The 17,936-nt window shown below is 38.9% G+C and overlaps 10 protein-coding genes across 10 annotated transcripts; 5 read left to right on the top strand and 5 right to left on the bottom strand.

Annotated features, from left to right (window-relative positions):
• Positions 1-377: 377 nt before the first annotated feature.
• Positions 378-683, top strand: YKL102C (uncharacterized protein; the record flags this gene model as incomplete). Its single annotated transcript, NM_001348849.1, has 1 exon — positions 378-683. One exon carries the CDS (start codon positions 378-380, stop codon positions 681-683), a length of 306 nt encoding a protein of 101 aa, NP_001335789.1.
• Positions 684-1,062: 379 nt separating this feature from the next.
• On the top strand, positions 1,063-2,607 carry APE1 (metalloaminopeptidase APE1; the record flags this gene model as incomplete). The annotated part of the gene is made up of 1 exon (NM_001179669.1): positions 1,063-2,607. One exon carries the CDS (start codon positions 1,063-1,065, stop codon positions 2,605-2,607), a length of 1,545 nt encoding a protein of 514 aa, NP_012819.1.
• A 764-nt stretch (positions 2,608-3,371) lies between these two features.
• Positions 3,372-5,525, top strand: GFA1 (glutamine--fructose-6-phosphate transaminase (isomerizing) GFA1; the record flags this gene model as incomplete). Its single annotated transcript, NM_001179670.1, has 1 exon — positions 3,372-5,525. The coding sequence occupies one exon, from the start codon at positions 3,372-3,374 to the stop codon at positions 5,523-5,525; it is 2,154 nt and encodes a 717-aa protein (NP_012818.1).
• Positions 3,459-3,713, bottom strand: YKL104W-A (uncharacterized protein; the record flags this gene model as incomplete). The annotated part of the gene is made up of 1 exon (NM_001395037.1): positions 3,459-3,713. The coding sequence occupies one exon, from the start codon at positions 3,711-3,713 to the stop codon at positions 3,459-3,461; it is 255 nt and encodes an 84-aa protein (NP_001381967.1).
• A 636-nt stretch (positions 5,526-6,161) lies between the features above and the next one.
• On the top strand, positions 6,162-9,560 carry SEG2 (Seg2p; the record flags this gene model as incomplete). The annotated part of the gene is made up of 1 exon (NM_001179671.1): positions 6,162-9,560. One exon carries the CDS (start codon positions 6,162-6,164, stop codon positions 9,558-9,560), a length of 3,399 nt encoding a protein of 1,132 aa, NP_012817.1.
• A 293-nt stretch (positions 9,561-9,853) lies between these two features.
• On the bottom strand, positions 9,854-11,209 carry AAT1 (aspartate transaminase AAT1; the record flags this gene model as incomplete). The annotated part of the gene is made up of 1 exon (NM_001179672.1): positions 9,854-11,209. The coding sequence occupies one exon, from the start codon at positions 11,207-11,209 to the stop codon at positions 9,854-9,856; it is 1,356 nt and encodes a 451-aa protein (NP_012816.1).
• Positions 11,210-11,478: 269 nt separating this feature from the next.
• Positions 11,479-11,598, top strand: YKL106C-A (uncharacterized protein; the record flags this gene model as incomplete). The annotated part of the gene is made up of 1 exon (NM_001184482.1): positions 11,479-11,598. One exon carries the CDS (start codon positions 11,479-11,481, stop codon positions 11,596-11,598), a length of 120 nt encoding a protein of 39 aa, NP_076898.1.
• A 76-nt stretch (positions 11,599-11,674) lies between these two features.
• YKL107W (putative short-chain dehydrogenase/reductase) lies at positions 11,675-12,604 on the bottom strand (the record flags this gene model as incomplete). Its single annotated transcript, NM_001179673.1, has 1 exon — positions 11,675-12,604. The coding sequence occupies one exon, from the start codon at positions 12,602-12,604 to the stop codon at positions 11,675-11,677; it is 930 nt and encodes a 309-aa protein (NP_012815.1).
• A 353-nt stretch (positions 12,605-12,957) lies between these two features.
• Positions 12,958-14,319, bottom strand: SLD2 (Sld2p; the record flags this gene model as incomplete). Its single annotated transcript, NM_001179674.1, has 1 exon — positions 12,958-14,319. One exon carries the CDS (start codon positions 14,317-14,319, stop codon positions 12,958-12,960), a length of 1,362 nt encoding a protein of 453 aa, NP_012814.1.
• A 534-nt stretch (positions 14,320-14,853) lies between these two features.
• HAP4 (transcription factor HAP4) lies at positions 14,854-16,518 on the bottom strand (the record flags this gene model as incomplete). The annotated part of the gene is made up of 1 exon (NM_001179675.1): positions 14,854-16,518. One exon carries the CDS (start codon positions 16,516-16,518, stop codon positions 14,854-14,856), a length of 1,665 nt encoding a protein of 554 aa, NP_012813.1.
• Between the last annotated feature and the right edge of the window lie 1,418 nt (positions 16,519-17,936).

Raw genomic sequence — 17,936 nt, 5'->3', positions numbered from 1 at the left:
TGGATATCCAACCTATTTGATGATCTATTTGAGTTCAACTCTCTGTTTTAATGGCCTCTCGCTGTCCAATTTACGTCCTTGCAGTCGGATAACTAGCGAACTTACGATCCAAAGGGAGTTTTAAGAAGAAACAGGTTTCGAGCAAAAGGTAACTTGCTTATATTAAGAACGCCAATAAGAGTGGCCACTATAATGCTGCTCCCAGCCGGTACAAGACGGTACGGTACGTGATGGAGATTAGTTTTCACTATTTAGCCCAAACAACCCAACGCGAAAATGACCACGCGAAAAGAAAAATTAGTAAAAATATTTCACAACGCGAAAAATAAGGACGAAGGCAACACATTCCACCTTCCCTGTTATTGTAAAACGCACAAATGTGTGCTTTATTCGCTGAGGTTTCATCGACAGCTGCAGCCAGTTGTTCATTCGGTGTTCTCTTGTGCAGCGGCTCAAATTGTGGCAGGCTTGTAGGCTCCGAACGCCGTAAGGTACTTTATGTTTTTAATGTCAACGTTTGCAAGAAAATGTCATCCTATTACTTTCTGAGGCATGATAACATTGTAATCCCTTATCTCTTGCGCTTGTTGGTATCAGATAAAGAAGCATCAAACAAGAACCCACTCCTTCCTTTTCTCATGGATAAAGAGAGGTCGCACCATTTCGTGAGGAATATGAATTAGTCAGCTTCTACTTTAGGGTATAGGTTGCAAACTTCCGTTTTTCTCAAGGTTTAATCAGAAGCATAATAGGTCTTCGGATGATTTCTTGTCTAATTCAAAAAAAAAATAATCTGGGATAGGTTTTTCGGGAAAAACAACTAGGGGTGATGCTGTTTTGCACCTCTATTACTGTAAGATAGGCTATGCAAGCAAACGACAGTAAGAAAGAATAGGGTTAAGTGAAATAGTTGACACACCCCTTAATCGTTCCATTAGATAATAAAAATTCATTTATAAGCAGTTGACTTCACAGAACAAGACATACACTGTATAGAGCCTGATCAGTAATCTTAGTGCAATTGTAGAAACCTGCACAACCAACAAAATTAAGAAAAAAAGAATGGAGGAACAACGTGAAATACTGGAACAATTGAAGAAAACTCTGCAGATGCTAACTGTAGAGCCATCTAAAAATAACCAAATCGCCAACGAAGAAAAGGAAAAGAAAGAAAATGAAAATTCGTGGTGCATCCTCGAGCACAATTATGAGGATATTGCACAGGAATTCATTGATTTCATTTACAAGAACCCTACCACTTACCATGTAGTATCATTTTTCGCGGAGCTGTTAGATAAGCATAACTTCAAATACTTGAGCGAGAAATCCAATTGGCAGGACTCCATTGGCGAAGATGGTGGGAAATTCTACACTATAAGAAATGGAACTAACCTATCTGCCTTTATCCTGGGCAAAAACTGGAGAGCCGAAAAGGGTGTCGGTGTCATTGGATCTCATGTGGACGCTTTGACGGTCAAATTGAAGCCCGTCTCCTTTAAAGACACAGCGGAAGGTTACGGAAGAATTGCTGTTGCTCCCTATGGAGGTACACTGAATGAATTGTGGCTAGACAGAGACCTAGGTATTGGTGGTCGCCTTCTTTACAAGAAGAAGGGCACTAACGAAATTAAAAGCGCCTTGGTTGATTCTACACCCCTACCTGTTTGTCGAATTCCTTCCTTGGCTCCCCATTTCGGTAAACCTGCTGAAGGCCCATTTGATAAAGAGGACCAAACTATCCCGGTCATCGGCTTCCCCACTCCGGATGAGGAAGGTAATGAACCTCCCACGGATGATGAAAAGAAATCGCCCTTATTTGGCAAACACTGCATCCACCTGTTAAGGTACGTTGCCAAATTAGCCGGTGTGGAAGTGTCCGAATTGATTCAAATGGATTTAGACTTATTCGATGTGCAAAAGGGTACCATTGGAGGTATTGGTAAACACTTCCTTTTTGCACCACGTCTAGATGACAGGTTGTGTAGTTTCGCAGCAATGATTGCTTTGATTTGCTACGCTAAGGATGTTAATACCGAGGAATCAGATTTATTCTCTACTGTCACTTTGTATGATAATGAAGAAATCGGATCGTTGACAAGACAAGGCGCAAAAGGTGGCTTGTTGGAGTCAGTGGTGGAACGCAGTTCTTCTGCATTCACTAAGAAACCGGTCGATTTGCATACGGTTTGGGCTAATTCCATCATCTTGTCCGCAGACGTCAACCACCTCTACAACCCAAACTTTCCTGAAGTCTATTTGAAGAATCATTTTCCAGTGCCTAATGTCGGAATCACTTTATCACTGGATCCTAACGGTCATATGGCCACAGATGTCGTAGGAACTGCCCTAGTAGAAGAATTAGCACGCCGCAATGGAGACAAAGTGCAATATTTCCAAATCAAAAACAACTCAAGATCAGGTGGTACTATCGGCCCATCATTGGCTTCTCAAACAGGTGCTCGTACCATAGACCTGGGAATTGCACAGTTGTCCATGCACAGCATCAGAGCTGCTACAGGGTCCAAGGATGTCGGATTAGGTGTTAAGTTCTTCAACGGATTTTTCAAGCACTGGAGATCAGTCTACGATGAATTCGGCGAGTTGTGATTTTGCCACACTCTTTTTATTTCTTTTGATTTCTGTTTCTTTATCCTTTTTCTAAAAATACTTTTATTTCGAATCAGGAAGAAAAGAAAAATGTATAAAAAAAAAAAAATAAAACACCACAATCGTCAAGATATAAATATCTATTTATAAATAAAACATCAAAAATACCTAAACCCCAAACATTCTACTAGGAAAGAATATTAACAGTAACCACGAACTATAAAAAATGCATTTGAACACCAATGTGGGCCTTGACAGCCGTATTAGATGAAACAAACCACATACTTTTCTTGATTAGCCAAGCATTCTTTCTTTTGTGACGCCGTCGATCACTCAAATATCAATCCGGGTAACGCGCGGCTCCCTACATTTTCTTCGATTTTTATCTTTTTTTCACAAATCGAAAACATTAGACTTCCTCTTTGGGAAATCGGATGCATTTTAGCGTTTCTGAGGCGACTTTTCCTCTTCTTAAAATATTTATTTAGTGTCTTACATTCGACCCTTTTCGCCTTTCTGCTTTATTTTTGGAACACGTACTTCTTTTCGCTTACAAGAAAGCATTCTCAGTCATCCATCACACTTATTTTCACTGCAAAGTTACAGAACCGGTGTCCTTTCCAACATCATAGTTATATAGTTGAGAAAAAGTGGACAAAAAGCCAGCATAAACAAGGAATAACTGTATTTCTTTTCTTATATAGTTATCAGGGCCAAATAAGCAATAAGTTCTCGAGCAAATCAACAGCAACTTTTATAAAAAAATGTGTGGTATCTTTGGTTACTGCAATTATCTAGTGGAAAGATCCAGAGGAGAAATTATCGACACCTTAGTGGATGGTTTACAAAGATTAGAATATAGAGGCTATGATTCCACCGGTATTGCTATCGATGGTGACGAAGCTGATTCTACTTTCATCTATAAGCAAATCGGTAAAGTGAGTGCTTTGAAAGAGGAGATTACTAAGCAAAATCCGAACAGAGACGTTACTTTTGTCTCTCATTGTGGTATTGCGCATACTAGATGGGCTACTCACGGTCGACCAGAACAAGTTAACTGTCACCCTCAAAGATCTGACCCAGAAGACCAATTTGTGGTCGTTCATAATGGTATCATCACAAATTTTAGAGAACTGAAGACTCTTTTAATTAACAAAGGTTATAAATTCGAAAGTGATACCGATACCGAGTGTATTGCTAAACTATATTTGCATTTATACAATACAAATTTACAAAATGGGCATGACTTAGATTTCCACGAATTAACCAAGCTAGTTCTTTTAGAACTAGAAGGTTCATACGGGTTATTATGTAAATCTTGTCACTATCCTAATGAGGTTATCGCCACTAGAAAAGGGTCCCCTTTACTGATTGGTGTCAAATCTGAAAAAAAACTAAAAGTCGACTTCGTGGATGTGGAATTTCCCGAAGAAAACGCTGGTCAACCGGAAATTCCATTGAAATCTAACAACAAATCATTTGGCTTGGGCCCAAAGAAAGCTCGTGAATTTGAAGCTGGTTCCCAAAATGCCAATTTACTACCAATTGCCGCCAATGAATTTAACTTGAGACATTCTCAATCCAGGGCTTTCCTATCAGAAGATGGATCTCCAACACCGGTGGAATTTTTTGTTTCTTCGGATGCGGCATCTGTTGTTAAACATACCAAGAAGGTGCTATTTTTAGAAGATGACGATTTGGCTCATATTTACGATGGTGAGTTACATATTCATAGATCTAGAAGAGAAGTAGGCGCATCAATGACAAGGTCCATTCAAACTTTAGAGATGGAGTTAGCTCAGATCATGAAGGGCCCTTACGACCATTTTATGCAAAAGGAAATCTATGAGCAACCAGAATCTACTTTCAATACTATGAGAGGTAGAATCGACTATGAAAATAATAAAGTGATATTGGGTGGTTTAAAGGCATGGTTACCAGTTGTCAGAAGAGCACGGAGACTGATCATGATCGCATGCGGTACTTCTTATCATTCATGTTTGGCTACTCGTGCTATCTTCGAAGAATTATCAGATATCCCAGTTAGTGTGGAATTAGCGTCTGACTTTCTGGACAGAAAATGCCCTGTCTTCAGAGACGATGTATGCGTGTTTGTTTCACAAAGTGGTGAAACTGCGGATACCATGCTGGCTCTAAATTATTGTTTAGAAAGAGGAGCCTTAACTGTCGGAATTGTTAACAGTGTTGGTTCTTCTATCTCTCGTGTCACCCACTGTGGTGTTCATATTAACGCTGGTCCTGAAATTGGTGTTGCCTCTACAAAAGCTTATACTTCCCAGTATATTGCCTTAGTGATGTTTGCTCTATCGCTGTCAGATGACCGTGTATCGAAAATAGACAGAAGAATTGAAATCATTCAAGGCTTGAAGTTAATCCCGGGCCAAATTAAGCAGGTATTAAAGCTGGAACCAAGAATAAAAAAGCTCTGTGCGACTGAATTAAAGGATCAAAAATCTCTATTGTTATTGGGTAGAGGTTACCAATTTGCTGCTGCTCTGGAAGGTGCTTTGAAGATCAAAGAAATTTCTTATATGCATTCTGAAGGTGTTTTGGCAGGTGAGTTGAAGCACGGTGTCTTGGCCTTGGTGGACGAAAACTTGCCAATCATTGCTTTTGGTACCAGAGACTCTCTATTCCCTAAAGTAGTTTCCTCTATTGAGCAAGTTACTGCAAGAAAGGGCCATCCAATTATTATTTGTAACGAAAATGATGAAGTGTGGGCGCAAAAATCTAAATCAATCGACCTGCAAACCTTAGAAGTTCCACAAACTGTTGATTGTTTACAAGGTCTAATTAATATTATTCCATTACAACTAATGTCATATTGGTTGGCTGTTAATAAAGGGATTGATGTTGATTTTCCAAGAAACTTGGCTAAATCTGTTACCGTCGAATAAATTAACCCTTTTACTTTCTCTTCGTCCCCCAGCCTCCCATCCGTCTTTCTACTATCACTTCTCCTTCGCTTTTAATTTTTGAACTTCCATTATTCTGCAATGCGCACTACAAGCTGGCGTTAAAGATGATTCCACTTGTATTCTCTATATAAATAAAAAATTATATTTTATATGAATAACCAAAAAGATAGTTGCAGCCCTAAATTAGACCTGCTAAATAAATGTGTTCTAACTTTGTTACAATTTTTAAACCATATAACTTCCTTCTTGTAAGTCCTCTAAAATAATATTAAACCCTATCCTGAGTTGGGCCCTGCGTTTTACCCGCAGGAATAGGCCCGATGATTGATTATCCACATCAACTTTTGGTGAAATTCGAGAGAAAATAAATGGGAAGTGAACGAGCAATAGGCAATCAACAAAAAAAAAAAAGGGTTAGGAAATTCGCTATTGTAAAGAGGCAATTTTTAAAATTTAGAGTGAAAATCGCCATTCCATCTTCTTCATATTCTTCGTTCAAATTACACAATTATTGCGGGAGGAAATAGCATTTATTAACCCTAATAATCAACATAAGGCAGATAGCTCTGAAAGAGGCAAGTATCAACAAATAGTGGGAGCATTGGAAATAGCGGGATGATCCAAGAAAGTAGTCCAGATGCCTTAGCAGCAGCAGCAGCAATTGGAAATGCGCTCAGTTATAATGGGAGGACCGTTGACAAGAGTAAAATACCGCAATACAATCAGAGTTTTACCTCTCGAACTACGTCAATCGCAGGGATTAATAGGTATACAATGCTCTCGAATTCTAGGACTAACTCAAGGATGCTCTTAATGAATGGTAACGTTCGCCAATACTCTAAGCGCACGTCGAGTTTGCCAAACCAAGGACATAAGAATACCTCTAATAATTCGGCGGGGAGAAGGCAACACAGGGCTCACGAGGATGCAGAAACCACGTTTCGAGAATTTGGAGGCAAGCAGTCATCGAAGGTTTTAAACATTTCAAGTTCGACTGGTCAGAATAGTAAATCAAGGACCACATCACTTGGGAACTCAGGCAGCACAATAAGGACGATAAAAAAATACATACCAGGCCCTAGGGGGTTAATGGCTGTGGAAGTACCCGTGGAAGTAGAGCCTCCTAGATACAGTCTGAGCAACCGCTCAAACCAACGAGGTGGTAGAGCATATTCTTTGCCTACTCGAAACAACAAAACTAGTCTAATGCATAGGAATAAAACTACTAAGAAAGCAGGATCACAAGAGAAAAAAAGTGAAAGCGGCGGTAAATCAAAAAACGATTATCATGGCAAAGTATTATCTAAAATGCATACTACATCATTAAAGCAACGGCATAACAATGTTCCATTAATACCAACAACTATGAACGAGGAAACGGAACAAGAACTGCAAGAGGATCTTCATGATCCTTTAGAATTTAAACCCATGATTATATCCGATGACGAAAACTCTTTTATTGAACCCAGCGTTCTCGATCGTAGCATACCCAAAAAAGATAAAAGTGGTCTCAGTGGACGTGAGAAAAAGGAAGAAATTGAAACATTGCTTAAAGAGGTTCATAGCTTGGAGGAAAAAATATCAAATATCGAAATAGCAAAATTGAACGAAGAAGAAAGGGAACAAAGCTTAATTTTGGAATTGCGAAAAGTTAAGCTAGATGAAGAACGGAGAATGGAGTTATTGAAAAGAGAGCTAAATATAGTTAAGGAGAATGCCGACCTTGAAGCCCAAGAATTAAAACTAATTGAAAGCAAAAGAAAACAACACTTTCACAAAGGACAGGAAGTAGCATCCGAGGTCAAATCGATCACGATTCGTCAACCTACTTTATCAGAACCTAAGCCTGCCTATGTACCTCCGGAAGACGTGGAGAAAGAGCCATCAACTCTCTCCAATCAAACTCAGAATATTGAAAATGCAGAGAATATCGATTCTGTTGATGCCGAAGGAAATTTAGTAGATCCTATTCTTCTCGGCTCTTTAAACAATTCTAACTTCCACATGAATTCAGATAACGAAGTGAGGTGCATTGCAGATTCAAACAGTCTCACTGGCAGCGAATTATCCGATTATAATTATATAGAAGGCTCGGCAACTGATCTTCGCGCTACTGCAAAGACAAGTGTGGAGTCTGAAATAGGCGGAAATCAGGTTGGACTAAAAATTCCGCAAGATGATGATAGTGAAAAACAGGAAGAACGTACAAAGGGAAAAAAGTCAGGCCTCGTCGATACAAATTGCTTTTTAGTCCAAAAAGAAGATCAAGAAGAGGCGCTTTCCGATAATGAACCGGAAAGTTCTGAAAAATTCCCTAGCACTTCTGGGATCGAGAACGTTAAACTGGAGGATGAGACTGGTAGTGTTATGGACAAAAATAATGGACCCAACAATGACAAGGACGATGATGATGACAAAGACAATGATAATGACGATGATGATGACAAGGACGATGATGTTAACGATGATGACAAGGATGAAAATGTTGACGATGATGAAAATGTTGACGATGATGATGACGATGATGATGACGATGATGATGAATATCATGATTCTTATGACGTGATAATGAGAGATCCGGTTCAAATAGAACAAGATATATCTGACGTGCCTTCATTAAAACACCCTTCAGAATATTCTACCGAGACAGAAGATAATAAAAAGAAGGAACAAAATTCTGAAAATGCAGAAGTTAGTCAGTCCGGAACAAACATGGCCAAGTATTTACGTGGTGCTAATCCTTACCTCACTAACACAAGTTCAGACACTTTCAGCCTAGATTCCGAAAACGTGAACTCCAAGTCCTCCACGGATACCACAAGAGTTGCACCTGACCTTTTGAAAAGCTCACTACAACCACAACTTAGATCTGATTTGAAACAATCAGCCGTTCCATCAAGTACTTCCTCGTCCATTTATTCGATAGAAACGTCTCCAAATATTGATTCCTCTACAGGGAAAACTGCTTCCAATACGAAAACGAACAGCCATGGCCCTCCGACGAGTATTTCAAAACAGAAATACGATCAATCTAGTTCTCATCAAATACCCGTGATGTCTCCCAAGCGTCTCGACGATAAAAGAAAAATCACCAATCGTTCGTGCCTAAGAACTCTACGTGGTAGTTCAAATGAGGCTACTCTTTCGCATAATATAGTATATCCAGCTTCTGACTCATCTTCATCCCCTCCATATCATAGCAAGAAGCCATCAAATCCTCCATCATCTGGCAACTTGGCTTCACACGAGGCGTCCAAGTGTTTTCCAAAAGCTCCTCAGGCGAGCACAACATCGAGACGATTGCCTGATCATGTCCCTCTATACATTGATAAAAATAATAGTGCACTCTACCCCAAAGAACCCCCCGCCAGGAAGTCTAGTTTTGAGAAGGAAAGACCTGCGAAGGATAACCTAGGATTTAGAAGCATGTCTTTGAGAGAGCCACTTATCACAAAGAATGCTACAGCCACAGCAGCAGAGAACCTGGATGTGGAAGAAAAGAAGGAAAAAGGAGGTCATGTCTCAAGAAAATCATGGACTTTTGGTTTGCCCTCTCCGCTGAAAAGGAGAACAAGTCATTCTACTCATACCACGAACGAAACAGAGATAGTTAATCCCATGACGAACTTCAAAAATAAGACCAACGAAAACGATATGCCAATATTAGCAAATAAAAAGAGCTGCAACAACGATGATTCTTCCCCTTACACTGCATCATCCATGAACACTAATGACGTAAGCGAAGCTGGTACAGAAGGCCACCGGTTTTCATTATTCGGAAATAAAAGCCAATTGTCAAATAGGAACATATCTGGTGGAACAGCCACTTTGGAGTCATCAAATCCTGACCTGCCTACAGCCTTACCATTAAGCGTTCCGGTGACTATCATTGATAAAAATGGAGAGATACACAAGCTTCATAACGATGATGCAGCTATAAAAGATAAGTCGCATGACCGTCACGGTCACAGTAAATTCGGTAGGAAACTGAAAAAAATTTTTGGCAGGAAATGATTTGAAAGAAGAAAACATAGGAAACCTAAAATGAAATGTAAGGATATGATGCACTGCCACCGTAATTAAAATAGTTGGCTAGCGCTAGCTTTCTTTTCATTTAAAATTTAATAACTAGTTCGATCACGAATTAATCCAATCTAGTTATCTGAAAAGTGTATATAGAGTAGATAAAAAAAAGGTTTATTAATTATTACAAAAAATTATTATATTCTATAAATTATTGTGTGGCAAAATGAGAAGGGAAAAGTAATAAAAAAATAAAGACAAAGGTGAACTGTAAGGTGAAAAAATTATGCGAGTTTGTCCATTTTCGAGACTGCTTCAAGAGATTCACATAAGTAATCAACGTTCGAATCATTGACTCCGCTAAGCGACAATCTACCATCACCTGTTAAATAGACGAAGTAATTGTTTCTCAATATTTCGACTTGCTTTGGACTAAACCTTGTATAGTAAAACATACCGTGCTGTTGTGCGAAATTTACAAGATCCGGCCACCCTAGACGGTCAAACATCTCCTGTCTGACGTGATGCAATCTCTGAACCATGAAATCAACATCCTTGAACCATTGCTGTTTCAATTTGAAATCTGATAATACTACATTTACCACACGAGAACCGTATCCTGGTGGAGAAGAATACATACCTCTGACAATCTTTTTTAATTGGGAGTCAATATTTTGCTGCAATGAGTTTTTCTGTTGTAGAGGGTTGAACTTTCCATTGTTCGCAGTTGCCGGCGTGATAACGCTTAAGGAACCAACTCGTTCACCATAAAGGCCCATGTTCTTGGCAAAAGATTGACAAAGAAAGATACCGTTACTCCAATTTGGATATTTATTTACATTGAGACATAGCCTCAATAAATATGCGTCCTTTAGTAAGTTACCAGACTCTAAACCCTGATAAGCCATATCAACAATGGGTACCATTTTTAGCTCATATATAGTATCTATAATCTTTTCCCATTGCTCTTTAGTTGGGTCGAGACCTGTAGGGTTGTGACAACACGCATGCAAGATTATGCAAGGTGGGTTCTTATTGTTTTCTTGCTGGTTGTTATATGCAAAGGTTTTCAATTGCTCAATCCATCCGTCGATGTCTATCTGACCGTCCTTATAATAGGAATACCGGTAAATATTTTCAAAACCATTGTTCTGAAAAATGTTCTTATGATTTGCCCATGATGGGTCAGGTATCCAAATATCTCTTGAAATAAATAATGCCAAGAATTTAGCTGCTACAGCTAGGGCGCCTGTACCACTCAAAGTCTGAACAAAGCTGATTCTATCATGGGCTAAATAAAATGGCCCAAACTGCGGACATGATTCCTTGAACAAAAATTTCATAACGTTTTCCTGAAATTCTTTGGAACCTGTTATTGGTAAATATGAAAGATTCTTATTCAACTCTAAATGAGATTCAATCAATTTTTGAGCTTTTGCAACGGAGGGAAACGTCGTCACTTTGCCCCAACCATCTTTATATATTCCTACGGTCAGGTCAATTTTGTTAACATTTTTTACCTTTTTGAAGTGTTCAGATAACCCCAAGACTTTATCTGGAGGTGCTCTTGGTACTCTACTAAGCGATGACGTGTAGTAGGGCCTCCATAGACTGCAATTAGTAAGCCTCGTCCTCAACATCAAGTCTTTCGGCAGTGAAAAACGGATAGTAATTTTCAAATGAGAAGGGAAAACGCACTCAATAGTATGCTATCGTTCAATCCGCTATCGTCTATTCTGTATTTTTTTTTTCTTTTCAATTGCGACGGTTAGCAATTAGATAACCAAGACAGAGAGAGCGAATACTTGCTAGCAATTTATATACGTAAGCGAAAAATGTAAAAAAAAATATGAAAAATGCGGCATCCTAAATATTGGAGCAAAGCAGAATAGTGCTTCCATACTCCAAGATGCCATTTCCGTCGATATTACATCTGACAATAGGAAGATATGCGAGCTATGACTCCAACAATCACATGAGACGGCGTGCAAAACTCATGGAAGCCATCTTCCGCATCCGAACAATATGAATCATCGACGATGGTCGCATGCAAACGCCCTTTAAAAAGTGAAATATTTAAATATAAACCAATTAGTTACAGCAAGTCATTCGTTACTGGAAGTGAAAGGACTTTGATTACGCAAGGCCTTTTCAACTAGAAGTTCCGAATTTTCCATAAACTTCTCAACAACATCTTTGGTCAAACCAGGCGAAGGTAAAATAGCATCGCCTTTGTTGCTGAACATTGTACCACTGCGTGATTCGATAGCGGGGCTCGCAATCAGGGTGCATATTGTTTTCGCATACGTCTCTGCGCTTTGACAGGTCCAGCTGATTATCCATTCTGTAATGCGGCTGAGGTAGGTGTCACTGCCAAGAAGATTATTACGAATGTTCGTTTTGATCAGCCCAGGGTTCAAACCGAAAGTATCTATATTCGTGTATCTGTCTTTAGCGTCTATGACCAGACTTTCATTGGCTGCCACAGTGTTCATATGTGTAGCGTAGGCACTATACTTCTTTTCATCAGAATTCAAGTCATCTGGGTCTCCCACCTGACCATTTCCTGGAAACCCTGCTATGAAAACTTTTGGCAAATCGTCTTTTTTTGTCCTACTAATTCCTAATCGCTTCGCCACATCATGGAAGATAATGTATCTACTCAAATAGCTCACTGCCATGTCTTTTTCCAAACCCTCACTTGTAGCTTGTCTCTGGCGTGATGCAAAAATACCCGTAGTGAAAATCAGATGTGTTAACTCCTCGTAGGGAATTTCATCACTATGAGATATACGCTTGCATTCTGACACTAAACTTAAATCAGCCTTGACAAAGTTAATTTTATCTTTTAGGTCCTCGTCCCTAAAAGTTTGCCCGACAACAGTAACCCTGGCATTTCTTTGGGCCAGCTCTCTACTTATTGCACGTCCAAGTCCACCTGTGCCACCAATTATGGCCACATTAAAACGACTAAAATCAATGTCATTGATATTTTTTCTTTCCCAACTGACGGTGGGATCCTTTTTCCAGAACATCCTGCTAAATGCGCCAATATACTATTATTAGTTTTTCCTTGATACGTGGTAATATTCTGTTTGTTGGTTCACCTTTTCATTCACTTGAATTGTTTTAAATTTTGTATTTATACCTCTGCCGATTATTCCTCCCCTAATTGATGATTGCAGATTATGTAATATATATACATATATGGACGAGGCCCCTAATTGAACAACAAAAATAAAAAGTGTAAAAACATGCTAGTCTCTATATTGATAAAAATACGTATGATGTCCATATAAACTATACGTCATGCAGCTGAAGGAATCTAACTGAATACTTAATAGGTTTCTATAAATTACAAATGTTTGTATTATTTACGCCATCACGCTCACCTTCTTCCCCATCGTCCATTAGAGAATCGGTTTTTCTTTGGCAGTTTTAGTCTTCTGAAGTTATTGCTCACTAGATTATACTTCTTTCTACCCTTTCGCTTAGCCGTAGGCTTTTGCTCTGAGCTTACAACGCCGCTGCTTGCCTCCGGATCATGTTCAAATTCAGTATCAGAGATTTGTGAGGTGGATCCCAAAAATTCTGCCACTTTCCTTCTTTTGAGTTTCACCAGCTCCTTATGGACATCTCTCTCAAAACCTGCGGTCTCGGTTTCTGGATCATTGTCTCGTAATCTTCTGATAACCTTTCTTCTTTTGGGTCTCTTTCTTATGAAGGTATCTTCCCTTGCTTGGCTATCATCATTATCATCATCCTCTTGAAATATGTCCTTCACAACTTTTGGTCTAATTAGTTCATCTTCTAGCCCAAAGTCGTCTTCGTGGTTTTTCTCATCGTAACCATTCTCGCCTTCTTCTCCTTCCTCTTCCTCTTCAATATCTTCTTCCTGTAAGACACCAAATTCTTTTACAATTTCAGTATGTTCCCTGGCCAATTCTATCAGGGATTTCGTCAGTGGTCTTCTAATGAGTGGAGACGGACTAAATGAAGTTGAAATATCCGCTTGATCCTTTGAGGGAGTCTTCTGTAAAGATGGATATGCTATTTGAAGCCGGCGTTTAGTGCTTGAATTAAGTGAGATGTTTAGGTGAATGTTTTCTTCATCCAATTTTAGCGGGGAATTAGGTCCATAATACCCCGATGGTTTGCCAGATTCTAGTGGAGGATTAATAGTTGGACTACATTTCTTGATTTCTACCAACTTCCCATTGCGATTCTTGCATGGTGATGAAGTCGGAGTACGTGTAGAAGAAGCGTTTAGCATTTGAAAGTTTAATTGGCGTTTCACACTGGATATTGGTTCCGCCACTAACGTACGATCTGCAGGCGACGATTTTAGGAGAATAGTTTTTCGTGGAGAAGATTCATTAGAAATTGTCTTGGAGTTATCATTGTTAACATCAATATTATTTGTGAATGTCATGTATATAGGCTTTATAGGCGACAAATTCATGTCAAAGATACTAATCGCCTTACCGTAAACTTGGGGAGTAGGGCCTATCTCTACGACTTCGTCGTGGTCTTTTTTATGTGCCGGGAGTTCAACCGACTCTTGAGTGTCAACTTTTTGTCGTTGCAAAGATTGTTTCTTCTTCAGTGTGGAATATTGTTTATACATCTGCCGAACAGTCCGCAGGCTCTTGATGTCATCCCTTGTGGGTTCCCTTTTATTTTTATCAATGAAATCATGCTCCCATGTTTTCAGCTCAATTTTCAATTTGTCCAGTTCAAATGAGTACATCGAACTACAGTTATCGCCTCACTAGATAGATTTCCCTGTCCTGTGGAGCCTGATGTAAATCAAAATTTGATTTTATCATTTTTCTCTTGACGTGTTTCACCATACGCGTAAACGTGATGTGATATACGGAAGATATGTAAAAAGGAAGCAAAAAAAAAAAAAATGAAAGTAAACGGATATGTGAAAATGCTCTTAGGTAATTTGAATATAGTGTATGTATGAGAATAAATAACTAAGTACCAGAAACGGTATATAAATAAAAAAAAAATAATGGCCTTCCAGACCCATATTTGTTTTTCATTTTAACTTTTTTTTTATGATAAAGAAAGAAAAAAAAAATCATTAACATCATTAAAAAACAATCAAAGTTTTGTTTTTTTACTTTTTTTTTTTGGAATTTTTGTTGTTGAAGGAAAAGGACGCCTAAGCAGGCGAAGAATACTATCATTACCCATAATAAGAATTTTTTATTGTATAATATCATTTTGTTTTCGTGATTTTTAGTTGTTTTCGTTTTATTGCAACATGCCTATTTCAAAATACTTGTACCTTTAAAAAATCGACATCTTCGTCAAGGTCGTCGATGAAACTGCTTTGATCAAGTTCATTGGTGGCAGTTGCATCATTGTTGTTATCGTTTAAGTCATAAAGGTTAGCGTTCGACTTCGACGTAGAAATTTTTTTGGATTTCAGAACTTTGGTGTAGTCGTCATCAGTACCGGCACTACCGTCAATACCGGTATCGTTGGAAAACATGAAATTTTTAAAAGATCTGCCATTGTTACAGTCCTGCTCTTCCATCAACTCTTCTAGAGTTGGGGGCAAATAAGAAAACTTATTGTCAGCCAAAGTGATTTCTGAACCTAACTCGTCATGGTGATGCGAATCAGCGCTTTCATCCTGATCCTGAAGAAACAGATAGGTTTCATCGTTCTTTGCTTGGATGTTCGCCTTCTCAGAATTAGTATTTTTTTTCAAAGCACGTGATGAATCTTCTTGTTGTGAACTTGAACTTGGTAAATAATTCCAAATGTCTTCTTCATCTGGCTCAACCTTATCATCTTGCCCTGAAGATACGGTTTCCTCCAAAATTGGCAGATTCAATAAAGACATATTATCGTCATTGTCCACTTGTTGGTAATTGCCACTGTTCTTACCTGTTGTATCGTCCATAGACTGTAAGTAAGAATTCCAGAGATCATTATTTTCGTTAACGTCGTTATTCGTGTTGACTTTGGCATACTTATTGAAAAACTCAAGTTTCTCGAAATCGTTAAAGAATTTAATCTCGTTCAAATCCTCAATTTTGTCCTTAACTTGCAAATTAGTAGGCAAGGAGTGGTTTCTAATCAACGAGACTGAATCTGCTGGAGAGAAATCTGCTGGAGAATCAGGGAATGAAGCCTTATGAGGGATCTTATGAAAATTTAGGTTCATGTTCAAATCTTTTGTCAACTGTGGGACCGGAGTGGCCGATGAAGATGTGGAAGATAAGGACAATAAATCAAAGTCGTTCAACTTTGATTTTTTCGTGGGTGGTGCGTGAACATTTGAAGAAGAATCTATATGATGGTTTTTTGTTAGCAGACTGTTGTGAGCAGCAATGGTTTCCACATCGGTGCAGCTTTCATCGTCCATGAATTCTGATTTTTTTCTATTTCTATAACTTGAAAAAGATGGAGATGAATAAGATGGAGATGAAATGGAGGAGGCAGAAGAATGAAACTTTTCATTTTCCAAGTCATCGAACTTCAAAAATGCGAGGTAATTCGAGTCGTTTATTAGCTTTTCATCGATTGTCTGGATATGTCTTGGTATTTTCCTCTTTTCTTTGGAAGCTTGTTTCCTATTCGAAATGATGTTATTATTATTATTATTATTACTACTGTTCCTGCTGTTAGGGCCAACATTTAAAATATTATTGGTGTTGTTGGCAGGTAGAGTGTTGTGAGAAGATGATCTTCTACCAGGTCTTGGTCTTGGGGGCAAAACCCAATGTTTTGAAGTTCTAACCACCAAGCTAGACTTCTTCTTCTTTTTACTGCCATCGTTTTCGAATTCCAGCGAACTATTGTTATGATGGTTGGTATTTGGGGCGATCGGTACAGGCGCCAATGGAATATTATTATGCTCATTTTTAAAATGGTTACTACGAGGGCGACTAGCGGAGGCCTGTAGTAGAAAAGTCTTTGCGGTCATGATTCTTTTTTTGTTTTTTTTTTGTACTAGAAAATGTAGGTAAAACAAATCAGCAACCCATTAAAATGCTCTTTGATGTACTAGGAGACCAATAAATATGTGTGGAAAAAAAATAAAACTGTGTTTTTTCTCTTCCTATGCGTTTGATAATGATCTGCTCAAATAAATAATGACCCTTTTTTATTTTTCTGGTTCCTTTATAGTAGTATTTTTATATTATTAAGTGTAAAGTGGACCTGTAGATAGCATATACGATATAAAACTGGGGTTTAGAGAGGTGAAGGAATTAATAAAGGTAAAAAAATTAAAAGGAAAAAGGAGATGGACCTAAACAACCACACGGGGTTAAGCAAGAAGAAATTGATATAGGAGATTAGTTAATAGCTTTACAATATATATAATTTATCTAAAAACGATCTCATACTCAATAAATTTTTTTAGAGTAGTCTCGGAAAGAAAATAGCAATCCATTTACTTTTAGAACAATCTGCAAAATCGATACATGACACTTGGAAGCAACTGTGAAAAGGCTACGGCCATTGCTTACCGCGTGCAAGATCCGTAACATAAGAAAACTTTAGTCCTTGATGAAAGAAAATTTTCGTTTTTTTTTTCAGGTTCAGCGGGCTTAACCTCGTTTGCCGCCTCGGCCCCGCTCCGTTGTGCTGGCCATCTGTGCGCGGCGGGCTTCCCCCCCGTCGCTACTTCCGGATTAAACTTTTAGACTTCGGACCCCTGCCCCGGGGGGTTTCTCTGAACGCCGGGGTAGTGGTCCAAAGCCCACGAAACGCGTGTTCCTCTCAGCGGCATTGGAGTGAATAAAGCCCGCAGGACAGCCTTTTTTTTCCGGGCTGCACGACCGAATCAACTTGTCGCTCTATTCCTCCGTTGTTCCCGATTTGTAGCTCGGGGCCGACTCGCTTTTTGGCCAAGAAAATTGAGGAAAGCCCGTATTGCGGAGAAGGTTCTTATGTATTTGCCGTGCGATCAACCTCCGGGGCCCGGGTTTCAAATTCCGGCAATCATCCATGCCTAGTTTTGGAAATTCTCAGCAGAGGTTATCCCGTAAGGTGAAAAAAAGACATAAACGGTTTTTGCCTACAGTTTCCGGCAAAATAGTGATCTCATAGTACATCACTACTGCGAAGTCACCGGCCCGTACAGAAAAAGTATATCTTTAAATAGCGGCCCTACCTCTGCTTCTACCTACTTCATATTCGAATTCTTTTCTCGCCTTCCGCAGTGTTTCGCAAATCTGGACCTACGCACTAAATCATTTATGATTGTTCTCTCTTTCACGTGATAAGGTTTGCATTCTATTCGTTACCCTATTAATTATTACTATTTTTTTCAGCATGAGTTTTATTTCGCACATAAAATGCATCTATTTCTGGATATTACTGTAGTTTTCTTTGCTT

Source organism: Saccharomyces cerevisiae, chromosome XI, assembly GCF_000146045.2.
Source record: "Saccharomyces cerevisiae S288C chromosome XI, complete sequence".
NCBI classification, from domain to species: domain Eukaryota; kingdom Fungi; phylum Ascomycota; class Saccharomycetes; order Saccharomycetales; family Saccharomycetaceae; genus Saccharomyces; species Saccharomyces cerevisiae.
The sequence above is the reverse complement of the archived record's forward strand: the minus strand, read 5'-3'. Positions and strand labels throughout refer to the sequence as shown.